We start from the raw sequence: 10737 nt of genomic DNA, 5'->3' as shown, positions 1-10737 counted from the left end.
TATAAAAAAGAGAATTTTCCGAAAATGTTCTATAAAAAAGAGAATTTTTCCGAAAATGTTCTATAAAAAAGAGAATTTTCCGAAAATTTTCTATAAAAAAGAGAATTTTCCCAAAGTTTTCTATAAAAAAGAGAATTTTACCAAAGTTTTCTATAAAAAAGAGAATTTTCCGAAAATTTTCTATAAAAAAGAGAATTTTCCGAAAATTTTCTATAAAAAAGAGAATTTTCCGAAAATTTTCTATAAAAAAAAGAATTTTCCGAAAATTTTCTATAAAAAAGAGAATTTTCCGAAAATTTTCTATAAAAAAGAGAATTTTCCGAAAATTTTCTATAAAAAAAGGAATTTTCCGAAATTTTCTATAAAAAAAGGAATTTTCCGAAAATTTTCTATAAAAAAGAGAATTTTCCGAAAATTTTCTATAAAAAAGAGAATTTTCCGAAAATTTTCTATAAAAAAAAGAATTTTCCGAAAATTTTCTATAAAAAAGAGAATTTTGCCAAAGTTTTCTATAAAAAAGAGAATTTCCGCAAAATGTTCTTTAAAAAAAAGAGAAATTTCCGAAATTTTCTATAAAAAAGAGAATTTTCCCAAAGTTTTCTATAAAAAAGGGAATTTTCGCAAAATGTTCTTCAAAAAAAGAGAAATTTCCGAAAATTTTTTATAAAAATGAGATTTTTCCGAAAACTTTCTATCAAAAAGAAAAATTTTCAAAAAATTTTTATAAAAAAAAAAAAATTTTCCAAAATTTCCAAAAAAAGAGAATTTTCGAAAATGTTTCCCAAAAATGAGAATTTACCGAAAATTTTCCTCAAAAATGAGAATTTTCCGAAAATTTTCTAAAGAATTTTCAAAAAAAAATGTATAAAAATTTTCGAAATAATTCAAAAATAAAAGTGAGATTTTAAAAAATTTTTGAAAAATTTTATTAAAACCGAATTTTTACAATTATTTTTTAAAAAGAGATAAGTTTTCGAATGAAAAGAGAATTTTCTGAAGTAATTAAAAAAAGAGAAATTCCGAAAATTTACCTTAAAAAGAGACAAATTTTCGAAAATTTTCCAAATAAAAATACAATTTTCAAAATAAGTTCTTAAAAAAACTCTGAAACTGTTCTAAAAAATATAATTCCAAAAATAAAAAAAAAAATCTAAAAAAAATGAATTCAAAATTTTCTATAAAGATCAATTTCAAAATTAATTTTATTTCTAAAAATTAGTTGTTTACCAAAAACAAAACATTCCTTCATAATTTGTCCATCAATACATATTATACAAGTTCAATAAAAACTTCAATTGCCTCCTCGGAAAAACTGTTTTTTCTACATAAACCAAAAGATATACTTTATTATACTTTTTTAATTATATTAAATGAATTTATTAATATGTATAGAATATTAGATAAATCTAAATTTAAGTAAAGGCAATCAAATTTCTTCTCCTTCTTTCCTTTAAAACATATATAATTTTTTTTTCATACTTATTTTAGCTTTTTTGAGAGTATTTTATATATAAGTTCCCCTTTTTAAGATTTACGTATGTATTTAAATTACAAAAAAAATATATTAAAATATAAAGAGAGAAAAAAAAAACAAATTAAAATTATTTTATAATGGTACTACAAAAAAAGTGTTTATATAATAAAAATCTGGCTATAAAATTTTAGGAAAATTTTTGCTACAATTGTTGTTAAGCTACTATTTTAATTAATTATATTTTTAAGAGCAATATTCATGCAATATCTTAGGATGATGGTGATGATGTTGATGAATGCCACATTTTGCCCATCTCTAAAGCTTGTAGTTTTAATAAATCTCTTTGGCCGCCATTGGCTTGTAATAAGAAGACACTTTGCTAAAAAGATTAAAAATATATTTATTAATTTTATTTTAATGGATACTACTGGAAGTTATCATTTATACAGTTATAATTTCACTTACCTTCACCTCTTTAGAGGTTAATACATCCATTTTATCATATATAATGGCATGAAGTCCTAGATCTTTTAACATTTTTATAGTATCCTTACAGTTATTATCATCACCCCAACAGAAAACAACTAAACCACGACTTTTGGCTAAATTCACCTAAAATAAACAAACATTTATATAATTCTCCAAATAATTATAAAAAAAATCATATAAAACACTTACTTGTGAAGGATCTCTTAGTAAATCCTCAGTATGAGCTACAATACCCAACAGCTCCATAGCCAATGAATTAAATACTGCCGTCTCAATATTATTACCTCTAGGATCCAAATACTTTTGATACTTTTCCGTTTGACCCAAAGTCAAGAACATAACAGGATAACGATTTTGTTTAAAACGCAACATTGTACAGATATCGGAATCGAAACAGCTAAAAATAATACGCCTCTTGCCGGCTTTGCGGAAAACAACATCTAAAATACAATCCACATATAAGTTACGATCTACAACATGTTCAAACTCCTCCTCCATGGTGCCGTCCTGTAAACGTTGAGACCATTTCACTTCTATATTAAAACCCACATGAGGATCAATAGCCTCCATGACATCCGCCAATTGGGGAAATGGTTGATGCTCCTGCAAATCATCATTGTGGAAAGAGCGCTGAGCACGCGACTGCCCCTCGGCGGTATGATAGACTTGAAGATTCTTTAATTGTTCCAATGTCAACTCACGCATGGGCAAGGCCAAGAAATCATGTTCCTGCATGGTGTTTTTCGCTTTTAGGGAAACATATATCATAAAATCGTGGTAAACCACTGGCACTAAATCCTTGCTTAGTTGCACATCAAATTCCACCATATCGGCACCATGATCGGCCGCATTTTTCAAAGATGTTATGGTATTTTCTCTAATTAAAGTATCATTGGCCTTGAAAGAAGTACCAGAGCCACGGTGACCCACATCTAAACCCTTCCATTTATCATTCCAGTAGCGCGAATAAGTAATGGACATGTCCAAGCTAAGAGATGGCACTGGTTTAACAATTAAATAACCCATTTGCATCATACCCAAGGGGCGATGACGCGATGCACAGGTAATAGGCACTTCCAGACGTCCCTCAGACATTTTAAATAAATTTGGCAAAACATAATGATAACCCAAGTGATGGGGCGGCTCATCGGGATCAGCTCTTGAGGAATAGGTATACAGATCGATTAAATAAGCGGTATTTTCAAAGTCACTTATAGTCAAATGGAATATGACTAGTTCGTCGGGACCACAGGCGGTGCCAAACTGAGGCTGTGGCCTTATGACACTGTCATCGGCCTTTAAGACAGTAACTTCGGAAAAGGCAAATGCTGTGCCACCATCTCCACCATTTTCTCTAGTGTCATGGGTATCATTAGACAAAGAATCTTCCAGAGGGGATATGCAGCAGTTAGAACCTGCCAGCAGGTTGTCACTGCCACTAGGTATGCGCAAATTCATGGGTGTAACCTTGACATGCATTAAGCGACGTTTCATGCGCTGTTTCCAAGAAAAGGGAGCATTAAAGAATTTCAACTGAACTATGGTTTCAGAAGTCAGCCAACCACGATCGATTCTCTCCACGCCATTTAATTCTCCAAACACATCCGTATTAGCGTTATCAAACTCTTCAGCCAATTCTGGTATTTGTCTAGCTTCCAAATGGGTTTCCCAACGTCGAACCAAATGTTTCTCGGTTGTGGGTTCAATGGCACAAACCAAATAACGATATTCTGTTGCGCGATCTCGTGGTATTGATACCTGCACACTCCATACATTCGAATCTGGAGAAGAGTTTACGGAAAATTTGTGTGGTTGTGGTTTGCAATAGAAGACCTGCCGGTTTCTGTTTGTATTTTTACAAAACCGTGGTTATTGCGTACATACCCTCATCCTTGGTCATGAGGACACAGCCACTCAAATGCCAGTTGCCCAAAGATTCACAATTGCCCACCAAAGCCAATTTTTCATGAGTCATCAGTTCCTGATTCATAAGAACCTTAAAATTCCATACGCGTTCGGGAAACGAACACGAATTACTGGAGGTGCGCGTATTCGAGGGAGGAGCCAACATGGCATCACAAGCCTCGGCTGATTCATCATCGGGGTAAGACCAACGCTGCATTGTGATTTGTCTCTAAAATAAGTACAGTTAGAAAAACAAAAGAAAAACGAACAAAATTCAACCTAGAAGGATGGAGGAGTTGAAAGAAAAATGATAAGCGCAAAATTAGTGTTACTTGCTGTTAGTTAAAAATGATTTAATCTTTTCCTTGGCAGAAAATACAATGACACGTAACATATTTGTTTACCATCTTACCTTAGTTAAAGGGGAATGAGTTTGTAAAATTAAATGAAATTATTAAGGTTGAAGTTTGCCTTTAATTTTCACTTTTCCGGTTAATAGCAGTAACACCCAAATGTATTAAAATCGATTCTTTCGGGGGAGGTTTGTTTCCTTCTTCAATAATGCGACGACACAAAGAACTAAAAATGTTAATATTTCTGCCTTTATCTCGTTTGAAATGATTGTCGTACAAAAGAAATCAGTGGAAAATTTTATTGTTATTGAAATTATTGTTGTTTTTACGTTTGTTAATTAATAATCTGTTTCCAATCTATCAGTAAAGCTCCTTTACCAAACTGACCCAAACTGCATTCTTTTAGTTTGCACGTTTGTTGTTATTTTTCTGTTTTTTTTTTTCCAAATATGAGGCTATAAATTTTGAAGGTTAATCATTTTTGTTCCCGTTTGGTTTATTGCGTGTCTGTATTAAACTTTTAATAGTTTTTTTTTCGAGCTGAGTATTGAAAACTATTAAAACAGCACGTCTGTAAAATTCACTTTCTTTTCGTTATTCTTCTATTAAAATGGCTTTTTTTCGCTTGATACAAATAAATTACTTTATCAACAATGCAAACAACAAAATCAAATGAGAACAATAACTCTCAGACACTGGGAAAAAAAGAAATTTTTATAAACTTCCCTTCCCAGATGTGAGTGCACTGTTGCCAATTTAACGTTTTTCTTGTGAAATCTGATGTTTTCGAAACGGCAATTGCATGTAAAAATGTTTGACGTTTTTTTGGCGTTTTTTTACAAGAAGATATATTTACAGCTGCGTTCAAAAAAATAGGAGTGAGACTTAAAAATAATTATGCAGCTTAATTTTACAAAGAAATATTTACAGAAATCCAATATTTTTTCACGATATTTATTTGTTAAGTGTTTAAAATACAAATCGAATGAAATTTTTTATATAGGTTCATTAGTTTTTTTGGTATTCACTTTTTTCGAAATCCATATCAGATTTCAACTGTTCAAAAAAATAGGAGTACCGTATGTTATATAACCTAAGTTAAATTAATTTCCATTATTCGTAGTAAATATTAAAAGTATAATATAAAACTGTTATATTTAGATGATTTTAAGTAATTTTAAGCTCAGTTCACAATTATTTCATTTAAAATCCTGAAAGAAAATGTCAGAATTGACGAATATGAAATCTGTTCAAATATCTTGAAAATTATGAAAATGACGCGAAAAAAAATATGAAAAATCTCATGGTAATTTCATTAAAAGATTTTTTGAATACTTTAAGAAGTCAAATGTTTTAAAATCTCTCATAAAAAATAAACTTTTTATTCAAATGTGATAAGCGCTTCCCATAAGCGCTTATAATTTTTAAAATTAATCCCATTAGGGCGTCCCAAATTTGTGAAACTAAGCCAAATTGTAGTTATTAAACACCGTGATCAATATTGAGTTAGTTCACATCAATTTTTAAACAAATCTTTTTTGAAAACCTTTAATTTCAAACCATAAAGCATATAGTGAAACCCATAAAGTTTACCAAGTAATGCATTTAGTGGTGGTTTCATACATGGATGAATTTTTAATGCATGAATACGACAACAAATTACATTTTTTAGTCTAAATGAATTCAGAAAATATATTGGAAGTCCATTAATCAAAAAATATTAAGCTCTAACCAACTTTCAAAGAAGTCGTATAATAGGAATGATTCACAATGGGTCTTGACAAAAAGGGTATGGTCTAAAAATTTTTAAAATGGTATCGTAGACCAAATGTTGTAGGTAAACATATTACCCCAAGATATGTTCTCATATTCCCAATAAACAAATTTGATAAAATGGCGGTGATGTCGTATGAAACGTTATTGATTCCGAATTGGTGGAAGCTCGGTCCATAGGAAGTAGGCCATTACATGGTTGTCGACTTACTGATTCTAAAGCAAAACGTAAATAGTCCTTGCGTATAACTTTTTTAAAGTTTTCTGAATAAATAACTGCATATTTGTGGATAATCGGCCACGACATGTGTCATCAAGCCCCACAAAACCGTTGTCGGAAAGACATTAAGTTCCGGAGGCTCATATACCCAAATTCTAAATAAAATCCTGACAAAAATGACTGATGTTGTACTGCTACACATTAGTTAATAATATTTTAAATGAAATTCCCTTCGTTTTTGTTTTTATTTTAAAAATATTTGAACTTAACTCGAATACTCCTATTATTTTGAACAACAGATTTTTTATGTAAATTTAAAAAAATATATTTTTTTTAATAAATTTCTTAAATATTTAAAATAACGACTGTAAAAAATAGAGAACAAGTTAAAATAATAAATTATAAAAATATTTAATTAAAAATCTAAATCTTTCAGTAAAAAATTTATATTTAAAATTTTTGAAATTTTCACTCCTATTATTTTGAACGCAACTGTATAATAAACATACGTTTGTATATCATATATAAAATATTTTCCAAACAAATATTTATTCTGTGAAATTTTTTTTTCACATGTCATAGTTTATAATGAAAAATACTCTAGTCTATAGTATAGAGTTTGGAAAATAAAAAAAGTCCAAGTAAATTTCTATAAATATTCCACGCGTTAATAAAAATCTAAGATACAGGTGAAGGGTAATTAAGATTCGGCGTAGTCGAATATAGCATCCTTTTTTATTGAAAATTTACAAAGTCATATATATTTTTTTGGGTTCAACAATAGTGCCTTAGTGGGAACAGTTTTTTGAACTATCTGGCATCATTATTATTATTGTGTTATCACTTCAATGTACATAACATCTTCTGTTTTTATTTTTGTAGATTTCTGAAAAGAAAACACTAAAAATAAGCGAAATAAATGTTTACAAATAATAAAAATAAAATGAAGAAACAAACCAAAAAGAAAAGATTAAATCCCCCTAAACTACTAGCCCTCAATGAAGAGGAGTTAATACAACAAGTAGCCATGCGTCCAGTAATCTATGATCGTTCCTTGAAGGCATATCGGAAGACGTCACTACGTAAACAGTGTTGGGCACAAATAAGTGAAGCCATGGATGTCCCGGTAGAAGAATGTCGTAGACGTTGGCGCTCTTTGCGTGATTCCTTTGCCAAGCACTATAAACTTTATCAGAGAAGCGACCAACAACAGGGTAATAAACATCGTAAATGGGTATTCTATGATAAAATGCAATTCTTAATACCCTTTTGGACAGTGTTAGGTGGGATGCAATGAATTAATTTTATTAACTGTTTTAATAACTACATAATACATTTTACAGCTATGATCTAGATAAAATATTAGATGAACTGGGAGATCTTTCAGAAGATGGTCAGAGCATAAACTGTGAACCGGTAGATATGAATGCTGCCAATGCACCGATAGAGCAAATTGAACAATCTACGTCAAATTCCAAAGTAGTAGAGGAGCATGCTGAAAATCACAACCATAATACCAACAACATACAACATTCTTCTGTGTCTGTACAGGCCACAGATTTTATGTCTATTTCCATGGAAACTCCCGAAGAACATACAGTACAACTTAACCATACGAATGTGGAAAACAATGTGTCACAGGGTCACAACTATTCTAGGCAACAACATCATTGTAATAATCATAACATCTCCACATTTACTGCCGAAACAAACACCGATACTTACGGCTTAACATTAAATTCAGATGAAAAGTTTCTGCTGAGTTGTGCACCCACTTTGAGGCGTCTAACAAATAGAAAAAATGCTCTAGCCCGTCTAAAGATACAACAAATACTATTTGACATCGAATTTCAACAAGAAAACAATTAAAAATATTATTAACCATTGCGGTTAATGATAAACATCTTTTTAACTTCTATATGTATATAAATTATCTTATCGTACCAATGTATTTAGTTCAGTTAAAAAAAACACTAAACAGAATATTCATTCTATGCGAATATTAATCAGTGTTTAGTGACCATGTCATTTAGTGGAAAATAATGATGGCAATTAGTTGCAATTCGGCAAAAATCAAGTGTAAAAGTTGGCTAATTTTGTTGGTGTTTATATCGGTTTTTAGGAACACTTTAGGTAGGTTTCGATTGCCTGTCTTTGAGATTTATTACGTGTTTGTCTTTATTTATATTCAGCATTAGAATGTTATTCTTGTGATTCAACCGAAGATGCTGAGTGTGCTACTAAACCTGGTCAGCAAATCGAAGTTGAGGAGTGTGCTTCGGAAGCAGATGAATGCGTTCAAGTGGTTGGTAAGTGATAAATTTCATTAGATAAACGATTTTTCATTATAAGAAAAACTTTTCACCAAAGTTTTTTTTTTTAAAATTCATTAAAAAAACATGTTTGTAAAAACTTTTTTCACTATAAGCTTTTATTACCAAAAAAATATTTTTATAAAAAAAAGAAAATTTTGACTTGAAGATACTTGGTGATTCATAAAAGTATTTTTTCTATAAAAACGTTTCTATATAGAAAAAGCTTTTTTCTAATAAAAACTATGATGAACTATAAAAAATATTTTAATAGGAAAAAAAAGATGATTACTAGAACTTTTCACTGCAAAAATCTTGTTTTTTATGAAAAAAACTATTCACTATAAAAGCTTTTTTTACGAAAAAATTGTTTAATCTGGAAAGCTTTTTATCTTAAAACAAACTTTTCTTTATAATTTTTTTAAAAAAGAAAAAATGATTATATTCAGAGAAAGCTCTTTTTATTACAACAAAGCTTTTTGCTTCAGAAAAACCGTTTTCCTTTTCCTTTTTTAATAAAATATTTTTATCCATTAGAAAAAGCTTTTTTATAAGAAAAAGTTTTCTTATTCATATTCCACTCAAAAGCTTTTTTACTACTTAAATATAACAATGATTTCTTTTATTAATTTTGTTCAGTTGCCGGCATAACCAGACGTGGTTGTCTGTCACGCCTCTTTCCTTCACGCTACTGTCCAGAGCCCTGTGCTCGCTGCAAGAAAAGTCTTTGTAATCGTGATGTATTTCCCACCGACCGTCTACGCTGCTATCAATGCAGTGGCTCTTCCTGTGTTAATGTGGAAAAAAAGCCAGAATTGATACTAACGTGTCCATTTTACAAAGAAGACGATCGCTGTTTTACTAATGTTCTGCATGCCAGCAATGTTATACGAGGTTGTGAAACGACTATGGGAGATACTAATAACTGCCCACATGCTTGCTTTAAATGTAATTATAATGGCTGTAACAAAGAACCCGGAATGACAGAGCAAAATTGCTTACAGTGTACACATTCATTTGCCACGCCAGATCCTTCCTGTTGGAGAGGACAAGATGAAAGGTCCGATAAATGTGTGACCAAAACTAAAACTTATTGCCAGAATAAGAACTTGTATGGTCATGTGGGAAAATGTTACAACCCATTTTAATGAACAAACAGGAGTAGTACAACGTGGCTGTTCTTCCAACAAACCCTGGTATCCATCGGGTAGTATAATTGAATGTTATGGCGAGAAATGTAACACCGATTGTTTAACCATATCATGTAATGTTTGCTCTTCTGACGACGATCCACGCTGTATGCAAGGAAAATTTTTAAAAACAGAAAAATGTGAAGAAAATACTCAGTCGTGTTTTACTTGTGAATCAGGAAATCATGTAACAAGAGGTTGTGCAGATAAAAAATTCTATGAACGCTATAGAAACGCATCAATTGCAGGACAACAAGCTTGTTATTTGTGCCGCGATGCAAATGGTTGTAATCGTACACCCGTTAGAACCTGCTATTCTTGTTCATCGATTGATAATAGAGATTGTTCTCTTATGACATCGCCTTTATATATAGCAAGACGAAATTGTTCCTCATATGATGATTTGTGTGTTAGTACAGTGATTACGAAGGCCCAGCACACTTATGTACTGCGAGGTTGCTCTTCCCATTTAGCAGAGTGTACGGACAATGATCCTTTGTGTGTGCGTTGTAATGGCAGTCTATGTAATACTATACCCATAGATTTGACATTAAATGAGGATATGAAATTGCCTCTAATATGGGATAAAAATGGAGAAAATGTAATCGATGGTAAAAGTGGCGGCATTACTAAGGTTTCACGGGAATTAAAGTTGTATTTATTAAGTATTGTATTTTTTACTCTATGTGTAGTTTAAAATAAATCCGTGTCGATTAAAATCATTAGTTTTAATACAGTTTTTTTTTTTTTAATTTTAATACTAAAATTCTTGTGATAAATACATAATTATGAAACTTTTTGTTTTAAAACTCCAAAATGGATAAATAATTTTAATAAAATAATATTTTATTAGGAAAATCCCATTTCATTGTATGTATTGTCAATCTGTTAAAATGGTGGCATCACTATGTCTTTCATGTTTTGTTTTTCTATTCCTTTGCAATGTACAAAAACAAAATGCATTGTTGGCGCCAATTTACTGCTATTTACTTTTTTATTCAGTTTTAGTTTTATTCTTATT

General features: G+C 30.5%; 2 protein-coding genes across 4 annotated transcripts; one reads left to right on the top strand and one right to left on the bottom strand.

Annotated features, from left to right (window-relative positions):
* Window positions 1-1313: 1313 nt before the first annotated feature.
* LOC119609536 (glycerophosphocholine phosphodiesterase GPCPD1-like) lies at window positions 1314-4934 on the bottom strand. Of its 3 annotated transcripts, XM_037964366.1 has the most exons (6): window positions 4551-4934; window positions 4281-4447; window positions 3848-4147; window positions 2153-3744; window positions 1940-2086; window positions 1314-1853 (listed from the first exon to the last, which is right to left on the bottom strand). In XM_037964366.1, the coding sequence occupies exons 3-6, from the start codon at window positions 4083-4085 to the stop codon at window positions 1743-1745; spliced, it is 2088 nt and encodes a 695-aa protein (XP_037820294.1). In that variant the 5' UTR covers window positions 4086-4147; window positions 4281-4447; window positions 4551-4934; the 3' UTR covers window positions 1314-1742. The 3 variants fall into 3 exon arrangements, with proteins under 3 accessions (XP_037820294.1, XP_037820292.1, XP_037820293.1); XM_037964364.1 differs by having other exon boundaries at window positions 4281-4934; XM_037964365.1 differs by having other exon boundaries at window positions 3848-4097; window positions 4281-4934.
* A 3097-nt stretch (window positions 4935-8031) lies between these two features.
* On the top strand, window positions 8032-10435 carry LOC119609537. The gene is given in 4 exon segments (XM_037964367.1): window positions 8032-8347; window positions 8407-8523; window positions 9166-9662; window positions 9664-10435. Coding segments are annotated over 4 exon segments (1455 nt in total). The 5' UTR covers window positions 8032-8256; the 3' UTR covers window positions 10414-10435.
* The last annotated feature ends 302 nt before the right edge of the window (window positions 10436-10737 follow it).

The sequence above is a fragment of the Lucilia sericata genome, unplaced genomic scaffold, assembly GCF_015586225.1.
Source record: "Lucilia sericata isolate MDLA Ls3-8-SP2 unplaced genomic scaffold, ASM1558622v1 Contig001001F_arrow, whole genome shotgun sequence".
Classification (NCBI taxonomy): Eukaryota; Metazoa; Arthropoda; class Insecta; order Diptera; family Calliphoridae; genus Lucilia; species Lucilia sericata.
The sequence above is the reverse complement of the archived record's forward strand: the minus strand, read 5'-3'. Positions and strand labels throughout refer to the sequence as shown.